The sequence below is a fragment of the Zea mays genome, chromosome 1 (assembly GCF_902167145.1).
Source record: "Zea mays cultivar B73 chromosome 1, Zm-B73-REFERENCE-NAM-5.0, whole genome shotgun sequence".
Classification (NCBI taxonomy): Eukaryota; Viridiplantae; Streptophyta; class Magnoliopsida; order Poales; family Poaceae; genus Zea; species Zea mays.
Window position 1 is genome coordinate 27,054,075 of NC_050096.1, and position 20,046 is coordinate 27,074,120.

The 20,046-nt window shown below is 46.3% G+C and overlaps 2 protein-coding genes across 2 annotated transcripts; one reads left to right on the top strand and one right to left on the bottom strand.

Annotated features, from left to right (window-relative positions):
* Positions 1 to 385: 385 nt before the first annotated feature.
* Positions 386 to 5,191, top strand: LOC100383408 (uncharacterized). Its single transcript, NM_001176062.1, has 5 exons — positions 386 to 1,021; positions 1,133 to 1,468; positions 1,578 to 1,862; positions 3,855 to 4,082; positions 4,527 to 5,191. Exons 1-5 carry the CDS (start codon positions 608 to 610, stop codon positions 4,851 to 4,853), a joined length of 1,590 nt encoding a protein of 529 aa, NP_001169533.1. The 5' UTR covers positions 386 to 607; the 3' UTR covers positions 4,854 to 5,191.
* A 746-nt stretch (positions 5,192 to 5,937) lies between these two features.
* LOC103632803 (sugar transport protein 13) lies at positions 5,938 to 11,925 on the bottom strand. Its single transcript, NM_001323285.1, has 3 exons — positions 11,665 to 11,925; positions 9,628 to 9,947; positions 5,938 to 7,397 (listed from the first exon to the last, which is right to left on the bottom strand). Exons 1-3 carry the CDS (start codon positions 11,798 to 11,800, stop codon positions 6,309 to 6,311), a joined length of 1,545 nt encoding a protein of 514 aa, NP_001310214.1. The 5' UTR covers positions 11,801 to 11,925; the 3' UTR covers positions 5,938 to 6,308.
* Between the last annotated feature and the right edge of the window lie 8,121 nt (positions 11,926 to 20,046).

The following is a 20,046-nucleotide window of genomic DNA, read 5'->3' on the forward strand; positions in this document are numbered from 1 at the left end:
AGAAAAAAAGCATTGCCACGAATTTTCGTGGTTGGTAGAGTAGAACAGAGCAGTACTCTTGAGAACAGAGACCGAAAGACTTTTTTCAAAATGACACTACTAGGGACTCGATGGCTGCTTTCTCGTAGCATGGGCCACTTGCTGCTGCTGCGACCTGCAACGCATGTCCCAGACCTCCGGCCCTGCACCAACTTGTCCGCACGATGCCCATCCCATCACCCGCTAGTCATTTGTTGCTCATCAATCGTTTGCTTGGCTGGGATGCTGCCGAATCGGAGCTCCAGCCCGGGCGTGGGGCAATCCAGTCATTTTCGCCGCGAAGATCCTTTCAAATCGTGGCTTCTCAGTTCTCACGGAAAACGAGAAACACCGCCTCCTTTCCTTTCACCCGTCGTGCACCCGGCCTTTTTTTTCCTCCCGACGCCTTCTCCCTCCGACCAACACCTTCCACAGACCCAAAGCCACCCGACCGTTGCCGCCTCATCACAGCCCGAGGAAAAGAGAAGCCCCTCGTCTCGTCCGTCAACATCCCTGTATCCACGCGCGCACGTTCACCGGCGGCCCCCCCTCTCTTTCCGTTCGGACCTCCTAGGCCTGAGCGGCCTCGATGTCGGCGCGGCGGGCGGCCAAGAGCCAGCACGCGGCGGCGACGCCGAGGATCATCAACTTCAACCTGGCGAGGAGGTCGGGTGGCGGGAGGCCCAGCCGGGCCGCGGGCCGCGCGCAGCCCCGCCCGCCGGCACCGCCGGCGGGGCCGGTCAACCTCGGCGCGCTGTTCGAGATGGAGCGCCGCGCGCGCGGGCTCGAGTCCGCGCCGGCGTCGCCGCCGTGCTCCCGGGCGGTGCTGCGGTCGCAGGAGGACGCCGAGGAACAGGAGGAGAAGTGGCGGTTTCAGGCGGAGATCCTCCGCGCCGAGTGCAACTTCCTCCGGATGGAGCGCGAGGTCGCGCTCCGCAAGCTCGACCGCCACCGCGGCCAGATGGAGGCCGCGCTCAAGTCCGCCGTCGAAACGCTCGTATCGGTAGTAATACACAACGACGACACAACACGCGTCACTCCGACTAGTCATCGCCTCAGTCAAAGTACTGCATGCCGTGCACCGACATGACATGATGATGTTCTGCTACCACAGGGTAGGAAGAAGATCGATGGGAAGGGCGACGTCGGCCTGGCGGCGACGCTGGACGAGGGGATCGAGGACCTCGAGGAGATGATGGAGGAGCTGCGCGTGGAGGAGAGCGGGAGGAGGGCGATGAGCGGTGTCCGTGAGCTGCAGCGGAGCCACGGCAGGAACTTCGATCGGCAGGCGTCCTCGCTCCGCCGCCGCCTCGAGAAGATGACGCCGGCCGACCCCGAGCCCTGCATCAAGGACATCCGCGAGATCGCCCTGCCCGTCCCTGCGCCACCGCCACCACCGGCCGAGCGAAGCGACGACGACGAACGCGTCCACGGCGCCAACACCCCCGATGTAAGTCGCCCCGTCATTAATACGTAAAGCGCAATGATCTGTGTCACAGTTCTTTCACAATGCCTTTGCGGATGACTAACGTGCATTCGTGTGCTCTGCACACTTGAAGGTGGAAATGCTGAGGATGAAGATGGAGGGGATGTCAAAGGGCATGCGCGAGCGGATGGCGGAGTACAGCCGGCGCCTGGAAGCCGTCGCCTCCGGCGACAACACTGGCTGCGAGTCAGGGAAATGCGGCAACCGGCACAGCCGAAAGGCGAGCGCGAGCAGCCAGAGAAGCTGGAGCGGCGGCAGCACGGCGAGCAACGGCAACGCGCCGTCGACCCTCGACGCCGGCCCGCACGGCCGCAGCCGCCAGAACGTGGCGGCCGAGAAGCGCCAGCAGCAGCAGACGGTACGAGTTCAAATTTGCTCCCCCGCACTGTTCATAACACAGTTTATTAGCTTGTCCATTACTCTAGCTTCGATATTCCTCGCTTTCTCGGGAAGCAAGATTAGGAGTACTACAGCCAAGCGAATCGCGGGGTTAGCCTTGGGCGCCCGAATGTCGTTGACCTGCGGGCACTTCTGTGCAATTCTGGTCAGCGACGCACACTCCACTTGACGTCGTTCAGACAAATCAATGCATTTAAGTCTTGCATCTTATTCTCTAGAACATAGAAACATTTAGGGCTTGTTCGGTTAGCTCTCAATCTATGTGAATTGAGTGAGATTGGATGGGTTTGAATCCCAAACAAGTCAAACTTTTTCTTAATTTTTTCCAATCTCATCCAATCCATGTGTATTGTGAATAACCGAACAAGTCCTTATGTGAGTTATATGGTTAGAACCGTATCTAGAAAATAATGCTAGAGACGGTCCTTCACTAAGATATCATCTCTTATATGGGTTGTACATGCCCTTATCAACCCACGGTTAAGTCGGTTTTTGTCTCATCCGGGTTGATCAGGGCGAGTTTTGAAATTGCCTACAGCACAACATGCAGTGCAGGTCGTCCCTGTACCGTGGGGATCACTTGTACAGGGTTTTGCGCTGGGTTTGGACTGATTCTACGCTACTGGTAATAACCACTGTTTTCTTTTGCTGTGGAGGATGGGACCATGTGTAGCCAGCCTTTTTATCTTTCTTCACCTCGCTAGTCGCTACTAGTCATATAGCGTTCAAAAGATAGCTTTAGCTTGTGTTTCCCTCATTTGAACCGTCAATGATTGCGATACGGCCCAAGCTGTCAGTTACTCTGCCTCCTCGGCGCGGGTGGTCCAGTGGGTCCTGGGCCTGGGCCCAAAGAGTTGGAGCTTTTCGTTAGTTCTGTTTGTTGTTGCTCATCTAGTCATCTGAGACGTGGGCCCGCGAGAGATGCTTTGCTTGAACATCTTCAAATTGTTTTGTTTTTTTGCTGGACTTGCACTTCATGCATACGCGTCTTGTCTGCATGGCTGCATCTCGTTCAACAAATGTACAGTGCTGGTCACTTGACTTGAAAAATGGTGATGCCGTTACCGTAGCCGCACCTTATTGTTTTGGGATGAACGATTCGCTGTCAATGGGAAACTTTGAATACACATGCCCAAAAAACAATTTGCCCTGCACATTAGAAACTGCAAGGAGGTAAAATTCATGCAAAATAAAAATAAAAAAATTGACCTGCACATTTGAAACTGAAAGGAAGTGAAGTTCAGTAATCAGGTAAGACAAACTGGCACGTGCCACAGCAGGAACTGAAGTGCTAGCCACTTTGGCAAAGGCCGTAATGGCGTATACATAAATTTGAAGCCACAAACTGGCACATGATCTATCTCAGTATCTGGGGTCCAAGTATGACCTTTCGCATAGGAGATGTTGCCCCCACAACGAGAAAAGCAAAGCTTTTCCTGGTCGGTTTAAAAGGTCTGGGCCAGGCAAGGCTTAGGGTAGGGACCAGGGCATGTGTTCGTCTAGTTGCTTTCGCTCCGACTGCCATATCTGCTCACCAGCTGACGTGCATATGCTTGCTCTGCGTGCATATAGATAGTTGGTTGGCGTTCCAATTCTAAATGGCAACACCAGTACTGTGCATTGACACAATGACAGGAAAGCCAGTTGGCGAGGCAATCCATTCAAATCTGAGGGCAGCTGGTACGTGGAGTAAATCTGAGTTTATTGTTTATCGTCGGCTTCACTTTTGAGAGGAATAGCAATGTTTTCGAATTTTATCGAGACATACCTGATAAACTTATGTGGCGTTCTCCCGTCTGCACCCTCTGCTTCTGCCCCTTTGCCCCTATGGCCCAGTGACGTTTCTGCATGGACACTGAAACATTTGTCGTCTTCAGGCTAAAGTCATGCTAAATCTACTCATTATTGCTTGCAGAAAGTTTTGGCGATAACTGTTCCTTTTTTCCAGCAGATTATGGCTGGAGAGTGCAAACTGGTGGGCTCGGCAAGTTGCTGCCACTGCAGGGAAATCGTGTGGAAGGTAATGGAGCAAGTAAAGGCAGAATCTGATCAATGGACTGAGATGCAAGAAATGTTGGAGCAGGTGAGGTTGGAGATGCAAGAGCTGCAGGCTTCCAGAGATGCATGGCAGCATCGGGCTATGGCTTCTGACATCAGTCTACGCTCCTTGAATTCCCAAGTAAGTAGAGGTTCTAAGCAGCTATGCTTATACCTTCATAATTGAATTTATTCGTGCCAAACGTAAATGCACTGAAGTACTGAGCGTAGATCAATTTTGAATGGGGTATTTTGGTGTCTATTAGACTCATGGTAACCAAGATGCTGCATTGTGAAGGCTGTGGACCTGTGGTGAATCGATGACAACACTTAATTACTTAACGCAAGTTTATCTGAAATTTTTACTGCATTTGCTACCATAATTCTTACTCAAGAATTCTGCTGAACTACACTATTTGTCGAAAAGAACTTCAGAATTACTGGCATTGAAGTACTGAACCCTGAATGCTTCTGGTACTGAACTTTTTAATATCAAATTATCAAAGATGTGTGCCCGTATTATCCATTTTGCCAGGGTCAGTCAATGAGATAGTCAATCTAATCGAAAGTTTTCAACATGTGGCAGGTACTGGAGTGGAAAAACCGGGCACAAGCGTCCGAACAGCGTGTAGAAGAGCTGCATAGGGAGATTTTAGAGCTCGAAAGCAAGCTACACACTTTCAAAGCCCACTTACCAGCTCCAGCTGCTATTCCTAACCAAAAGCAATGGTCGGATGCGTGCAAGATGGAGTACCCGAGAGCAAAGCCTCAGCACCCGCGGTCCCAGGAATCCGGCAAGGAGGAGATCAAGAAGCACGTCCTCATCTGCCGCGTGAAGCGCTCACCCAGCAGCGTGCTCTCGAAGCGGTCGCCGTTCCAGGAGATAGGCAACATCAGCTTGCCGCGGCATTAGTGAGGACCGAGGAGCATGGGTGGCGATGTTGCTCTGTGACCTGTGTGTGAGTGATGGGGATACTGCAGCGAAACCGCGAAGGGTTCAGCCGTAAGCGGGAGAGAGAGTAGCATCGTGATCGATCAGCATCTACGTAATAAATAATTTATGTATGACCCACTGATGAGTAACAAGGCCTGACTTCTCGTCAGATCGGTAGTAATAATTATAAGTAGTCAGTGACTGAGTTGAGAGCCTGAGATGGAGTTAATCTGCCCGGAGTACAGTGCCGGTGAATAGGTCAGATATGTATGTAACGATAACGCCTCTTTTTGCTAATATATATGTGCAATTTTGTTCCTCCTGCATTCCAATTTTTGTTCGTTGTGTTCTATGACTACGTGACCAGATGATGGTGGTGATTATGATACATTGATTGGTGTATGAGCTCGAGTCAAACTCTGAATCAACTTAGCGCTACAATGAAATTTCATCCAGTACAACGACGCATGTATACAAGTAACAACGGCAACTGGGGCTTTATTGGATTTGAAGCGAAATATGTTACAGCCTTACAGCTACAGGTACAACATCCATATGCTTCTAATAACAATGATCTGTTCAGCACCAAGTTAGTGATTAATCATACAGAGCCAAGCAAAATTCAGTTTTGGTGTCAAACAGTTTAATAACCCATTGAGTGTTTCTGTTGTTCATTGTGGCCCTGTTTGTTTCAACTTTTTTTAGCTTCTAGCCAACAGAAGTTGCTGCAGACAGTGAAACGCTCAGCTTTTCAGTTCGCTTCTATAAGTACCAGTTTAGTCAAAATCGTCCAAAATCAATGTAAATATGAAATCGGTCGAGTCGTTGTGATAATAGAAAACCGTCATTTTATACATCCTAAACCCTGCCGCACTTACTCTGCACAATACTAGGATTCTCTCCGGTCTCCATAACTAAATTCTCTCCGCAGCTAGATTCTCAAAAGGATCACGAGAAAAAACCTGAACAAAAAAAGGTGACTGTGCAGCTACTCCGTGAATGGTTAATTAAGACACTCTTGGTCCTGAAGTAAGTATCACATGTTTACTGGACGCACAATGGGCACTAAAAACTATATATATATGCTTGCCTGAAGCTCAGAACATGGTACGAGCCTACGAGTACGACTGACTGTCTGTGATGAATCAACCACACGTTATAGCGCCGGAAATAGTACACATGTAGTTTTAGATGACCAGGCAAGGATGTGATTACAATCCGTGTAAACTCTGCTTGAAAATTGAAAGATACTACAAATCAAAGATGAGCACGGACTCTGGCCGAAACACTGGGCTATTGTACAACAACAAGGCGGCATTGCCATCGCAGTTGCAGTACTAGCAATTGCCATCGGGATTGCGGTTGCGGTGTTGCAGTAGTAGTGCTGTAGTACTATCAAGTGAGTCTGATGCATGAACAGAGCAGACGGAGTAGTTAAACGGAGGCGCCGGTGAGCTTGCCGTTGACGATGTGGTGGTTGTCGTCGTCCATGTAGCGCTTCCAGAACCAGTGCTGCTTCCACACCCTCTCGGTCATCTCCTCGATGGGCACGTTCTTGGTCTCCGGCAGGAAGAAGAGGACGAAGAGCGACATGACGAGGACCCAGGCGGAGAAGAAGACGAAGATGGCGTACTTGAGGTGGCAGAGCATGGAGAGGAAGGCCTGCGCGATGACGAAGGTGAAGAGCAGGTTGACGCAGACGGTGACGCTCTGCCCCGCCGACCTGGTCTCCAGCGGGAAGGTCTCGCTGGGGATGAGCCAGCCCAGGGGCCCCCAGGACCAGGCGAAGGAGGAGACGAAGGTGCAGACCATGACGACGACCATGATGGCCCAGCCGTGGCCCAGGTTGTCGGAGTGGTCGGTGACCTTGATGCCCAGCACGATGGCGATGGCCACCTGCGACAGGAACATCTGCACGCCGGCCTCCAGCAGCAGCATCCGGCGGCCGACGCGGTCGACGGAGTAGACGGAGACGAGCGTGGAGAGGACGTTGACGGCGCCCGTGATGACGGCCGAGTAGAGCGACGCGTCGCTCTTGAACCCCAGCGTGTTGAACAGCACCGGCGCGTAGAACATGATGGCGTTGATCCCCGTGAACTGCTGGAAGATCTGGAGGAGGACGGCGATGACGAGCTGCGGGCGGTTGCGGCGCTGCAGGAGGTTGCGGAACGGGTGCTTGACCTCCTGCGCCACGCGGCTCGCCTCCACGATCTCGTTGAACTCCGGCTCCACGTTGTCGGTGCCCCGGATCCTCTTGAGCACGGCCTTGCCCTCGTCCAGGCGGCCGCGCTCGATGAGGCTGTTGGGCGTGTCCGTCACGAAGAGCGCGCCCAGGGTGAGCAGCGCCGCCGGGATGCCTGCCAGCGACAGCGACAGCCTCCACCCCCACGGGTGGATCTTGGACGTGCCGTAGTTGACGAGGTTGGCGAACAGGATGCCGATGGTGACGTTGAGCTGGAACAGGATGTTGAGCCCGCCGCGGATCCTCGTCGGCGCGATCTCAGACAGGAACAGGGGAACGGCCTGCAGCAAACGAATGTCATCAGATTGTTTGCGAGGCAGAACCAGAATGTCGCGCTAGTTTTTTTCAAAAGGAAACAGCAAGAAGGGACGCAGCCTCATCGATACCCATTGAGTGGGCCGACAATTTTTCAAAGGGAAAACTTATTGGGCCCATAACGAACTAGGTGTTTTGTTCGGCTTTGGGCTGGCTACCAAGGAAAGAGAACCATCAACCTGGGTCCAGCCAAACGAGAAAATTGGTTTTTTTTTTGGACTTCAAAGTTATAGTCTGAAGTCTCAAAGAACAGTCTGAAATGTAAGGCAAAAAGCTACTCTACAAGTCTCAAAATATTAATGGCCAGTACCCATCTCCTGATGTGTAGTGGCCATTAAACAAAACTAGTGTGAGAGCGGTTGGTGCACCCGTGCATACACATCCTGGAAATATTTTCCGGCGTAGCAGTTGAAGCGTTGAAACCTATAGCTAGCTAAACAACGCCCCATATGCAGATATACTAATACTATGTAACAGCATGTAGGCCTCCATCAAGCTCGTTTATTTTCCCTAATTAAAAGCTTCTGCTGAATGAATAAACACTTACCACATGAACACTGTCCCAGTCTCGCCTGCTCTGACATAATTGCGCGGTGCATGTCGTATACGTTGGCTTGGACTGTTGGAACGCGCGCATGGATGATTTGCAAAAAAAAAAAAAATGTATATCCAGCGGTAGGCGACAAGCATCTAGGCGCCTGCTGTTGCTGCTAATGTTTAATCCTCCTGGTTCACTCGACGCCGTTCCTGTTCGTGAGCTCCCGACGACCTCAGGAATCTGGGTGGTTGTAGTCTGCAGACGCAGCCAAACCACGTCTTTTGTTTGGCACTTTGGCTTTAGTATACATAATAATAATGTATGCTACGTAGCCTGACAGGAACGTGAGTGAGCAGAAGGCTCCAAGCAAACTAATAAGCTCTCTAGCTAGCAACCAGCCAGCCCAGGCTCAGGCAGATGGCAGGCAATTTCCTGACGAACTACTAGTACGCAGTACTCTTCGTCGCTATTAATTCTTGACCCGTGTGGGTTACACCTTCTAGAGTCAACATGGCTAGTAGCCGCCTAGCTCAGCGCCGCAGATTCCTCCGTCGTTTCTGTTGATGGCAACCTTCTAGTGTAGCATCGTAGGCTCGTAGAGCAACACACGATTATGTATGTAGCAGTAGTGCATGTCACTATAGCAGCGAAAACTAAAACTCTCCCAGCGTATTTTTTTTAAAAAAAAAGACATGGTGGAAACAATCTACAGCGACAGTCATATAATGCACACATATCGTCCGGTCATATATTGGTTCAAGTTTCTTCAGCAATCGTAAACTGCAAGACCCTGTGTGGGGAATCTTGAAGCTTGAAAATTAAACACAGTGCAAGCTAGTCGGCTCGGCACCGTCACCGATGCCCAGGTGTCCACGCTCGTCTGGCTGCCATCTAGGTTCTGGGATATACCACGCAACAAGCAACAATTATTCAAGTATACCTCTACTCGTTTGACCCATAATTCCGGGAAAATACGTATGGCGGGCCCATGTCGTTATGTTATGTATATATATACTATACTTCTATATATCAAAATATTATACTCCGGGAAAATACGTACAGGTGCTAGCTGCTAGACGATGAAAGGCTGTCACGCGTATAAAAAATACGCACGCTACGGTGGTTGCACTGGTGCAGTGAACTTGCCAGAGGCGTGCAGGATCGCCGAGATGCTTGAATCGACTAAGGACGGTGACTAAAATACACCCATGTCCTTATCGCGGACGAAGAAAAAACAAACGCTATAGCTCGCTCGCGTCGCGCGCGTGCTAAAGAAATACGCTTATTTTCCTCAAACTCGATAGGCCACTGGTTTGACGACGTGGAATATATGTGTTGCTATAGCTGCCAACGCTTTTTGACTAAATAAACAAGAGCGGCCAAATACTGTGGGCCTGTTTGGTTTCCTACCTAAGGCGTCACAATCTGTCTAACCTTAGTCGCTCGAATTGAAGAGCTAAGGTTAGGCAGAAAAGTTAGGCACGTTTTGGCGTCTTAGGTAGCAAACCAAACAGCCCCACATTACGTACCGCGGCGACGGCGAGCGAAATGTGGCGTGAGCGTGACAAAAAGATCGATCGACGACGAAGCTAAGGGCCAAAGAAATATATATATCCGCGTGCAAATGCAAAATACTAGCATCCTCATCGCGTACGTACCTGGTTGGCGAAGCCGACGCCGCAGCCGAGCAAGATCCTGCCGACGATGAGCATGGCGAGGTTCTGGGCGGCGCCGTTGAAGATCACCCCCACGATGAAGAAGACGCCGGCGACCAGCATGGTGAGGCGCCGGCCGAGGCGCCGCGTCGTGTACGAGGCGAAGAAGGTGGCCGTCAGCCCCGCGAGGTACAGCGACGACGTGAACAGCTGCAGCGGCTGGTTATCGTACTTGCAGTAGTTACTCTCCTTGTCCTCCAGTTTCTTCCGCAGCACCGCCGGGAAGAACTTGCCCAGGAAGTCGTCCATCGACGTCACACCACCTATAATATATATACACACACACACAATGATTTTAATTGTGCCCAAGATGTTAGTGATGGTTTCGTGGTATTTAATTGCAATGTTCATAGCCAATGAAAACGTGCTATGAAAGCGTTGGTTCAACCGTGTGGGTTGACTGAACTTGTGACTACATATTATTCCTTCGTGTAGTAATGTAGGATATATATATTACAAAAAATGCTAACTTCCTCGTGAAAACAAAGCAGGTAGTAATATACAAATGCTATCATTGTTTTTTTTGTTTCACTGAGGTGGATGCTTTGCATGCATCATACTAAACCACAGTTTAATCTGACCTCTGTAACACAACTATAGCTAGCTATAGTTTCGTAATCATGAAGATAATATATACAGTTTTCTCATGCATGTGTTCCTGTGCGTCCACGTGCATACAACTTATTGGAGGCATGTGCTATTGTGCACATATATGAACCATCAGTTGCATAAAATACTCTCACCGAGTTTGAACATCTAGTATACTAAAACAGCTTCGAGTCCCAATGATACCTTTGTGTTGCAATTATTTAGGCCATGTTTAAAAGCAACATACTAGTTGTTAAGAATCTAGATTCTATCTCCAGTTTAATTTTAGAAACTGGTTTATGAAAAAAAACTGGTTAGTAGTGGTGCTTAAAACCACCACATTTTCTATAAACTGGTTTTAGCTAGGGAAGGCTAGTTTATTTATTTATTTTTTAAACTGGGAATCATGTTTATTATATAAACTGAGATATAAATTGTTGTGTTTAGAACCCTCTCAATTTTTATAAATCAGTTTCTTAAAACTGAGTGCTTCCAAACAATCTCTTAAAAAACGGTATTTACAAGCATCCAGCTTTAAGTTTTTTTGCATTCGCGGTTTCTTGAAAACAAGACATAAAATTGCTGTAAGCGACTCCTCCAACTTCCACGCATGACGGAATGAGTGGTGGGTTCTTTTTTTTGGGTGACTATCTATCGCCGCTCAAATTAATTAACAATAAACAAATTTAATCTGGAAGGAAATTAGAGCTGTCTCAGTGTCTCATCAGGCGGCGTGTGCTGCATTTCTCTGCGCATGCGTTGACTTACCAGCCTGTCAAAGCAGGTGGCTAGCTCACGCAGCTAGCACAATACTATTTGATAGTCATGGGGATCCTCGCTGGTACTCTCTTAGTTTTGGGAATTAATATAATTAATATAGGGAATAACTAGTATTTATTTTAATAATAGAAAATATTGTAAATGCAAATACACTCTACCGTTAATGGGACGTGTTTAATTGCCACAGTAAAATTGTTACTTAAAAACTTGTTTAGATGTATATGTATACATTTCAACGGATTTAAGTGCTTTGTTGTGGAATATTCTAAACTAAATTATGTACCAAACTACTCTAACCTATGTAGAGATTGAGGTGAATATATGTATTCGTAACTAAGGTCTAATTTGATCTGAAGTTTGTGCTTATCTGCGTGTTCAGAAGAAAAGGAACAAGCTCGCAAGACAATGATCCATGCATGCAAATACTCTATCCATGGAAATAATTAAATTCGTCCTCTCTCCTTATCTGTCAAAAGTCTCTCCATGGAAGAGGAATTTCGCGTGATTCTCTGGAGCCGGGAGCCCGGCACACACGAGAGGTACGAGATGATACATAATACATACTGGAATGGAAAATCTGGATGGGAGATGACTAGCTCGCCGGCGGCGTACCTGAGATGCCGACGTCGTAGCCGAACATCAAACCGCCTGTGGCAGCCATGATGCAGGAGATGATGACGATCGGCGTGATCTTAGCCTCGAACTCGACGCCGGACGGCGCCGAGACCGAGAACCCTCCGGCCGGCATCTTGGCTCCCTGTCACTGATGAAGCAATATATCCTAGCCTCTGGTGCTCCCGTCGTAGCGAAAGCAGGTGTTGCTGTCGACGCAATACAGCCTCACCCCGGTGACGGTGCGCCCGGAGCAGAGGGAGATGGGTAGAAGACGCCCGGCCTCTCGTCGGTATTATATAGAGAGCGAAGCCCGGCTCCTCGGGGAAATTTCAAACCGATCCGACCGGCCGGATGCCGCCACGTCGGCGCTGGCAGTCGGCCCGGGCCCAACCAAGAGTGCCTGGCTACTAGGCTAGTCAACGACGGCTCCACGCACGTTACGGCCCACGGGCCTGATTCCAAAGGCGGCATGCCCCTGCAGCGGCCGCGCAGCGCAAAGGCACGGTGACTTTTCAAATCAAAGAAAAAAAAAATCTGCTTATCCGTTCGTTGTTCCAACTTCCAAGCTCCTTTTGGAGAAGAGTAGAGGTAGCAGTTCAGAAATTTTGGATAGGGCGCCGCCCCTTTTGACAAATCCAAAGGGGCCCGCGAGTCAGCCTCCAGTGCATCCTGATCGGGGGGCGGTGGCTGCAGACTTCAACCGCTGCTTTACCACTGCTGCTCAGTGAAATTCGCGTCGTCGTGTGAATGCAGGACCTTGACTTGATGAGTGATTGCAGGAAAATTATACCTCACGTGGGGATGGTTCGCTTTGAGAATTTTAGTATCGGCGACAAGAAATTGACTCATAGTCGGCTGAACTGAATTGCCTACGGTTTTCATCCTTTGCTAATTTGGGAACCTCGATTTTTTAAGGAATTTCTATTTTCTAAAAAAAAATAGTTCATTTTTTGTTTAGTTGAAATTGAATTCCACTCTAGTAATCATAATTTAGACACAAACTAACTAAGTTAATATATTTGCATATGTAATATATTTGTATATTATTCTAAATCATATGAGAAAGATAGTTATACACTACGCTTATGTGTTATAAGTTGTATATTAGAAAAATAGTGTGGTATATTAGAATTCCCATGAAGTTGAGATAAGCTTATATATAAACTTTAGAAAGTTGTGGATTGTCACATTTAAAAAAAATAGTCCGCTCTATTAGTTGGATTCTAATTCCTCAAATTGAAGGGAAACAAACGAGGTCTTAGAAAAATAGAAATCACTTAGACAATATTATTTGGATCATCTCTCATACTTCCCTCACCACAACCCCGCCACCCCCTACTTCGTGACCCGTCGCCTCCTCTTCCTCCCTGTACCCTCACTTGCATCGTTAACGCCATATCCCTCCTCTCTCTTTCTCTATCTTAAATTGTAGCGTTAGCATAAACTATATGGTAGTATATATAAAAATAAGAGATACATGTCCTCTGCAGTTTTTATCTTTGCCCTTCCTCATGACATCCAGGTCATGTCGTTTGTGTTTTTTTTTTGGGGTTTTGTGAAGATATGATCTAGATAGAAACTAAAGGACACAAGGAACACATGTACCTTCCAAGCTAACATTGTTCTTTAAAAGAAACAGCGATCGGACTGATGCTACTTATAAAAAGGTTTATGTTGGCCTATAAGGCATATTCGTCATCCATGAGAAAGGAACACACACACAGCCGTGCAAACATGTGTGCTAACGACCGGCCGGCCGGTGAGTCACCATCCAGCTCGGTTCAGGATACCAAGTTTGATTTTTGCACCGTCCTTTCATTTTTTATATATAGATATTTTTCGTTTTGTTTTGCAATTTGGTTTCTTCGCACGTTTCTAACAGTCAACAACCGCGCATCGCTTCAATAATGAAAGTTGAAAGAACAAACAAATAAACCCAGGATGCCTGATGATGCGGCCGCACGTCGCACGAAATGGTTTATAGGCAAAACGTTCACACGCACGCTAAAAAGATACTGCAAGCCCCCAGCGTTTTGGGAATCCCCTGGAGGCCTCGACGTGTGACGCTCAGGGTTTCATAGCTGACGAGTGACGAGCTCCTTGCCGGGAGAGGATTTGAGAGCCGAAGCCTGAATGGTTCCGGCCATTGCTCGATTATTAGTGTTGAGTCTGCCATCTAGCTGAACCCACGGCCCAGAAACTGTCTGAGCCAACGAAACGTTGTGCAAATACGCAGTCTATGACACCTCAACCTGGACGCACAACACCTACACGTCGCCAACATTCGTTGCAGAATCTTGCGTAGGTCGGAAATTGATGTACTAGTATGTAGAGCACAAAAAAAAAATGTGGTACAGGCACCAGTCTCAGGTACTTTTCCGATCACAAAACCGTCTACGTTCTACATGTGATTTTCTCGGTTTATCTCTCTCTATATTTTTAAAGGCAAAGAACTGCCATTAATTGTGTGTTAATTATGTCGATGTTGGTGGCCTGACTCACGTGATGAATTTAGGTATGACAGCGTCGTTGACCGTGACTCAATGGTACGTGCATGAGCTCATCCGACTTATACATGGATTTATACAGGTTCGGACCTATTGAATATGTAACACCATACTTTCCTGTTGAGGTTGTGTATTGAAATTGCTCTGGAGTATGTGGATTACAAATGAGCTGCAATGGTGCTCAGAGGTCGTGGATGATGGCTTGTGTGTGATGGGATGAGATGAGATGTTTTCGTAGGGATATCCTCTCGGCCTTATATAGATGACCAGAGGATTATCTCTTTACAAGTCGTGATCACTATCTACTCTACTTATCTCCTCCTTTATCGCGGCTTGTACTATCCAGAGTAGGGATGAAAGTGGTAATCCGAACTGTTAGAACAAATTTAATATTTTAAAATAGATATGTGTAAAATTTGATGTTGATCTTTTCTTATGTTATCAAGCACATTAGTACAAATATGAATAAAATATTATATAAGTTGTTTTATGTATTATTTGCTCCCTACAACACAAAAAGTTGAAAAAATTACCGAATTTGTTTCTGAATCCATACCGAAGTTTATATCTATTATTTGAGAAAATGTACGATGAATTTGAGGTTTACCTTTTATGAATCTTAACAAGCTGGATGTTAAAAACAAGAATACAAATTTATATTGTATATTCTATATCCCATTTATTCGCAATCAAAGAAAAAACTAATTACCGAATAAATACCGTTTCCGACCGTTTTCATCCCTAATCCAGAGTTCGATCGCTTCCTCAGCTGAGTTAACACCAAGTGTATAGCTCTTCAGTTGCATGCAATTTCTTTATCCGAGATATCAGCCACTTCGATCTGCGCCTAACATAGACATCCAGTCCCTGCCTTTTTGGATCGAATTCGCCCAACGACCTGGTCGTGCCCTGATGACTCGTCCTGCAAAGCAAACCACCGGGAGGCCCATTAGGCAGGCCATGGTACGTTTCTGTGTTTGTGAGGACCTGGGGATATATATCCCCTACAAATTAGACATTAGTTTATAAAGCCTAGCAGACCCAAGGGTTAAAAACAACTGTGATCATGTTTGGAAGCTTAGTATTTTTGTAGTTTTGAGGCAATACCATGGTATTTGATGATACCACGGTATTGAAAAGCCAAAATGTGTTTGGTTGGTGCAGTTAAAATACAGTTTTAAATACCATAGTTTACAAAAAAATGTAATGTTTTTGGAGTTTTGAAAAACTCTACTCAAGACCTCAGTTTTCTTTTGTTATCTCTACAAATAATTTGGTTTTCTATTAGAACCAAAACACATCTCAGTTTTCTAATGGAGATCAACGGCGATTGAGTTGTTCAAATTACATGTATTGTCGATGAGTCGGCATATACGAACCATATACACATGGGTTGATCTGATACGTGGATGATTGATTTAATCGAAGTGCTGGTTCCGAACACGTGTGGGCTTTTGTGGAACATGCTTATTAATTCCATGGGTGTTATAAATGAATGCGACACAAATAGGATCAATCACAGAGAAGACACGGATTTAACGTGGAAAACCCCTCCAAAGTGAAGGGGAAAAAAACCACGGGCGCCGGCAGGCAACTTCTCACTATTTTCGGGTGGTTACAGATCGCAGGAGATTTACAATTGAGATCGATATCTCCTGCGGCTTACAAAGATATTTATAGAGGTGAAACCCTAAAACGATCCGTACCGCGGGGGGCTCCGCCCCCCGCACCCCCCAGGCGTCCCTGGGCCGCGGGAAGGCCAGGCGACGGGCCTGCGCTTCGCTCGCCAACTTGGTCGCCTTCTTCAGAATTTGGATCACAAACTCAACAAACTCCACCTTGAGACAAATTCCTTGTAGCATCATAATAGCAACCTCCACCTTAAACAAAATGCATCATCATCTTGCCGCCGCCAACAGCCACTAAGGGCTAATTTATAATACCAACTAAGTTTGAGCAGCAACAGAAACATGCTTCGTCATCATATCAGCTGGATTATTATCAGTACTGATCTTGCATACCTTCACCAACCCTTTTTCAATGATATCACGAATGAAGTGATAACAGATATCAATATGTTTGGATTTCTCAGTAATCATCTGATCTTTAGTGAGATGAATGGCACTCTGGCTATCACAATAGATGGTAATGCAAGACTTAATTCCACATAGCTCTGAATATATACCTTTCAACCATAAGGCTTCCTTAGTAACTTCTGCAATTGCCATATACTCAGCTTCTGTGGTAGACAAAGCAACAGTATCCTGTAAACGAGCTTTCCAACTCACAGCACAATCTCCAATAGTAAAGACATAACCTGAAAGAGATCTCCTCCTGTCTAAATCACCACCATAATCTGAATCAACATAGCCAATCAGACCATCTCCAGATTTACCAAAACATAAACAAGCACTAGAAGAACCACGTAGATATCTGAAAATCCACTGAACAGCTTTCCAATGCTCTTTACCAGGATTAGACATGTATCTAGCAACAACGCTCATAACATGAGACAAATCAGGATGAGAACAAACCATAGCATACATGAGTGACCCAACAGCACTAGAGTATGGAACTTTTGACATATATTCAAGCTCAGCATCAGTTTCAACACACTGTTTAGCAGACAGTTTAAAATGAGGAGCCAACGGAGTACTCACAGGTTTAGTATTTTGCATGTTGAAACGACGAAGGACCTTCTCAATATAATTCTTCTGGCTCAAGTACAGCAGTCCAGACTTCCTATCCTTGACTATCTCTATGCCAAGGATTTTCTTTGCAGCACCCAGATCCTTCATATCAAATTCGCTACTAAGCTGTGCCTTTAAAGCAGTGATTTCCTTCATGCTCTTGGCAGCAATCAACATATCATCAACATATAGCAGCAAATATGTAGGTGATCCATTAACAAATTTTAGATAAACACAACTATCATATTGAGACCTCTGAAAGCCCTTAGAAAGCATAAATGAATCAAACCTCTTATACCATTGTCTGGGAGATTGTTTCAAACCATATAAGGACTTCTTCAACCTGCACACATAGTCTTCTTTTCCAGGAACAATGAACCCCTCTGGCTGGTCCATATAAATGTCCTCCTCCAAATCACCATGTAAGAAAGCAGTTTTCACATCTAACTGTTCAAGCTCATAGTCATGTACAGCAACAAGACTAAGAAAGCTGCGAATTGAACTATGCTTGACAACAGGAGAATAGACATCAGAGTAATCAATTCCTGGAATCTGACTAAAACCTTTTGCAACTAGCCTTGCTTTAAAGCGCGGAGGCTCTTTTGGAGTCATACCTTCTTTTCTTTTGAAGATCCATTTGCACTTAATTGCCTTTTTACCAGAAGGCAGCCGAGCTAGTTCCCAAGTGCCATTCTTATCAAGAGACTCCATTTCTTCATGCATAGCACCCATCCACTTTTCACTATCAGTACACAATATAGCTTCTGAATAATTCAATGGTTCCTGAACATTATCAACTTCTTCAGCCCAAGCCTCTCGGCGACGGGCCTCCGCTTCGCTCGCCAACTTGGCCGCCTTCTTCAGAATTTGGATCACAAACTCAACAATGAGAAAGAAGCACAACCGAATACCTGTGGAAGGTGATTAACTTTCTTAACGATTGGTCAGTTAGTTAGCTCATCTGTGTCAAAACCTAATTTTGCTTCGGTATGTCATATATACAGCTATATCTAAATTTTATACGCGCACGCTCTATCCGTGATGCTGCCACACGGTATATAGCTCTCACTCGATACAGGCAATAACCAGGCATGCAGCTAGAACAGTGACATATAAATATAATACGCCCCGCACGTCACGAAATAACTGACTGATCTGGCAAGTCAACGTTCACACGCCGGGGAAAAAAAAATCCCGGCGTGGGAAGAAGGCCCGCGCGCGCGGCGTAAAGATGCCGGAGCCGGACACCGTACGTTCATAACGTTTGACCCACACGGCCCTCAGCTCGCGGTTCCTGGCATCAGTATGACGTGCACGTATGAGCAGCGGCGGTCTTCCGTGTTCGAATTTCCTAACAGTGCGCGCGGTTCTATCGCCATCAGGCAGCAGGTCGCAAACTGCTGCTGCGGCTCTGCCTCTGCTCTTGTCCAGGCTCTCGCCGCCCGGTCAACCCGACGATTACGATTACGATAACGTTAACGCGCTATTATTCTCTCGCCTGGCGCGTCCATTTCTTCGACGAAGAAGCGGTTAAAAACTCGCTATCTGCTACTACGGCACACAGGTGTACGCGCACGGATGATTTTTTTTTATTGGAGAACCTTCATTTCTATTATTTGCATAACAGAAATACAAACGTACATACCAGTTGCAAAAGCAACCAAGCACTTACATAAGGAAAGTAAACATAACCGACCAGATTCAGGTCATTGACAGCTCCCAAACATTGTCTACCAACATGACATCAAGTAGTAGGACAGCACCCAAAGAAAGGAGTCAGATTAAAGCAACAAACTGCGACACAGCGCATAACCAGAAGACAGCCTAAACAAGACCGACCAGACAAAGGAGACCCCTGCCACTAAGCAACCAACCAGCATATAGAGACCGATGGTCACTCCATATCCAGCGTCTGGTCACCATCTTCATTGCTCCCTTGCAGCTCTCTCCCTGAATTCCTAGCATTTGCAGCCTTCAGAAGAAGTTTCACCCCATCATGAAGTAAATCCTGCAACTCCTTTTTGCTCAGGCCTGCCCAATTAAAGATCAACGCACATGCGTGACAAACAAATTCGACGGGAGAATTGACCACAATGTTTTGAAAGCACACATTATTTCTAGCTTTCCAAAGGGCCCAACAAATGGCAGAAGCACAAACAATACCAATATCCTTGGCATCACCCAAATTATGCTCAAGTCAAATCCAGCACTCATTTAAGTTTCCAGGAACAAAATTTGAATTACAGCATTATTTAGCAACAACTCCCCACACAGATTTGGCGGTATGACAGGTAAAGAAGAGATGAGTGGTCGATTCAAATTCATCGCAGAAACCACATGATGTATCTCCATTCCAATTTCTCCTAACAATATTCTCTTTGGTTAGAAGCACATTATTTTCAAGTAACCACATGAAAATTTTGATTTTCGAAGGGATTTTCCCTTTCCAAATATGTTTTAAATATGGGCCATATGTAATACTAGTAATATTATCGTATAAAGTCTTCACAGAAAATTCTTTAGTTTTACCCCAATTCCAGGAGACACAGTCTCTTAATTCCTGAAACTCAAAAGCCTGGAATTTCTCCATGATTTTATCCCAATTACTCCTGATATCATCATTCAGCCATCTTCGAAAATCAAGTTGGCCATCCCTCACCCTAACATGCTAAACGAGAAGATATTTATCATTACACATGTCATATAGATCTGGTTCAGACATAGCTAGGGGAATTTCGTTGATCCAAGGGTCCTCCCAAAATCTGGTTTTATCACCCTACCGAGTGATAACCTTTCTCCCAATAGCATAATACTTTCTGATGTTCAACAAGTCATGCCAAACATGAGAATCAAAAGACTTGTGACTAACATTCAGAATACTGTCACCATGAATATATTTCCTGTTCATAATCTCTTGCCAGGTTCCTTTTTCATATTCAAGTTTCCACCACCATTTACACATTAGACAAATATTTATGACTCTTAACCTTTTTTCCTGTTAGCACAGACTCTATCCCACTTAACAAGGTGGTATTTTTTTCTATCTCCCCTACCTTGCCAAAGAAATTTTTTCGCTTAATGTCTAATTTTTTGATAGTTGTGCTAGGAAGAAGATACATCGACATATGATAGATTGGGGAATTGGATAAACAAGCATTAATCAAAGTAATCCTCCCAGCAAT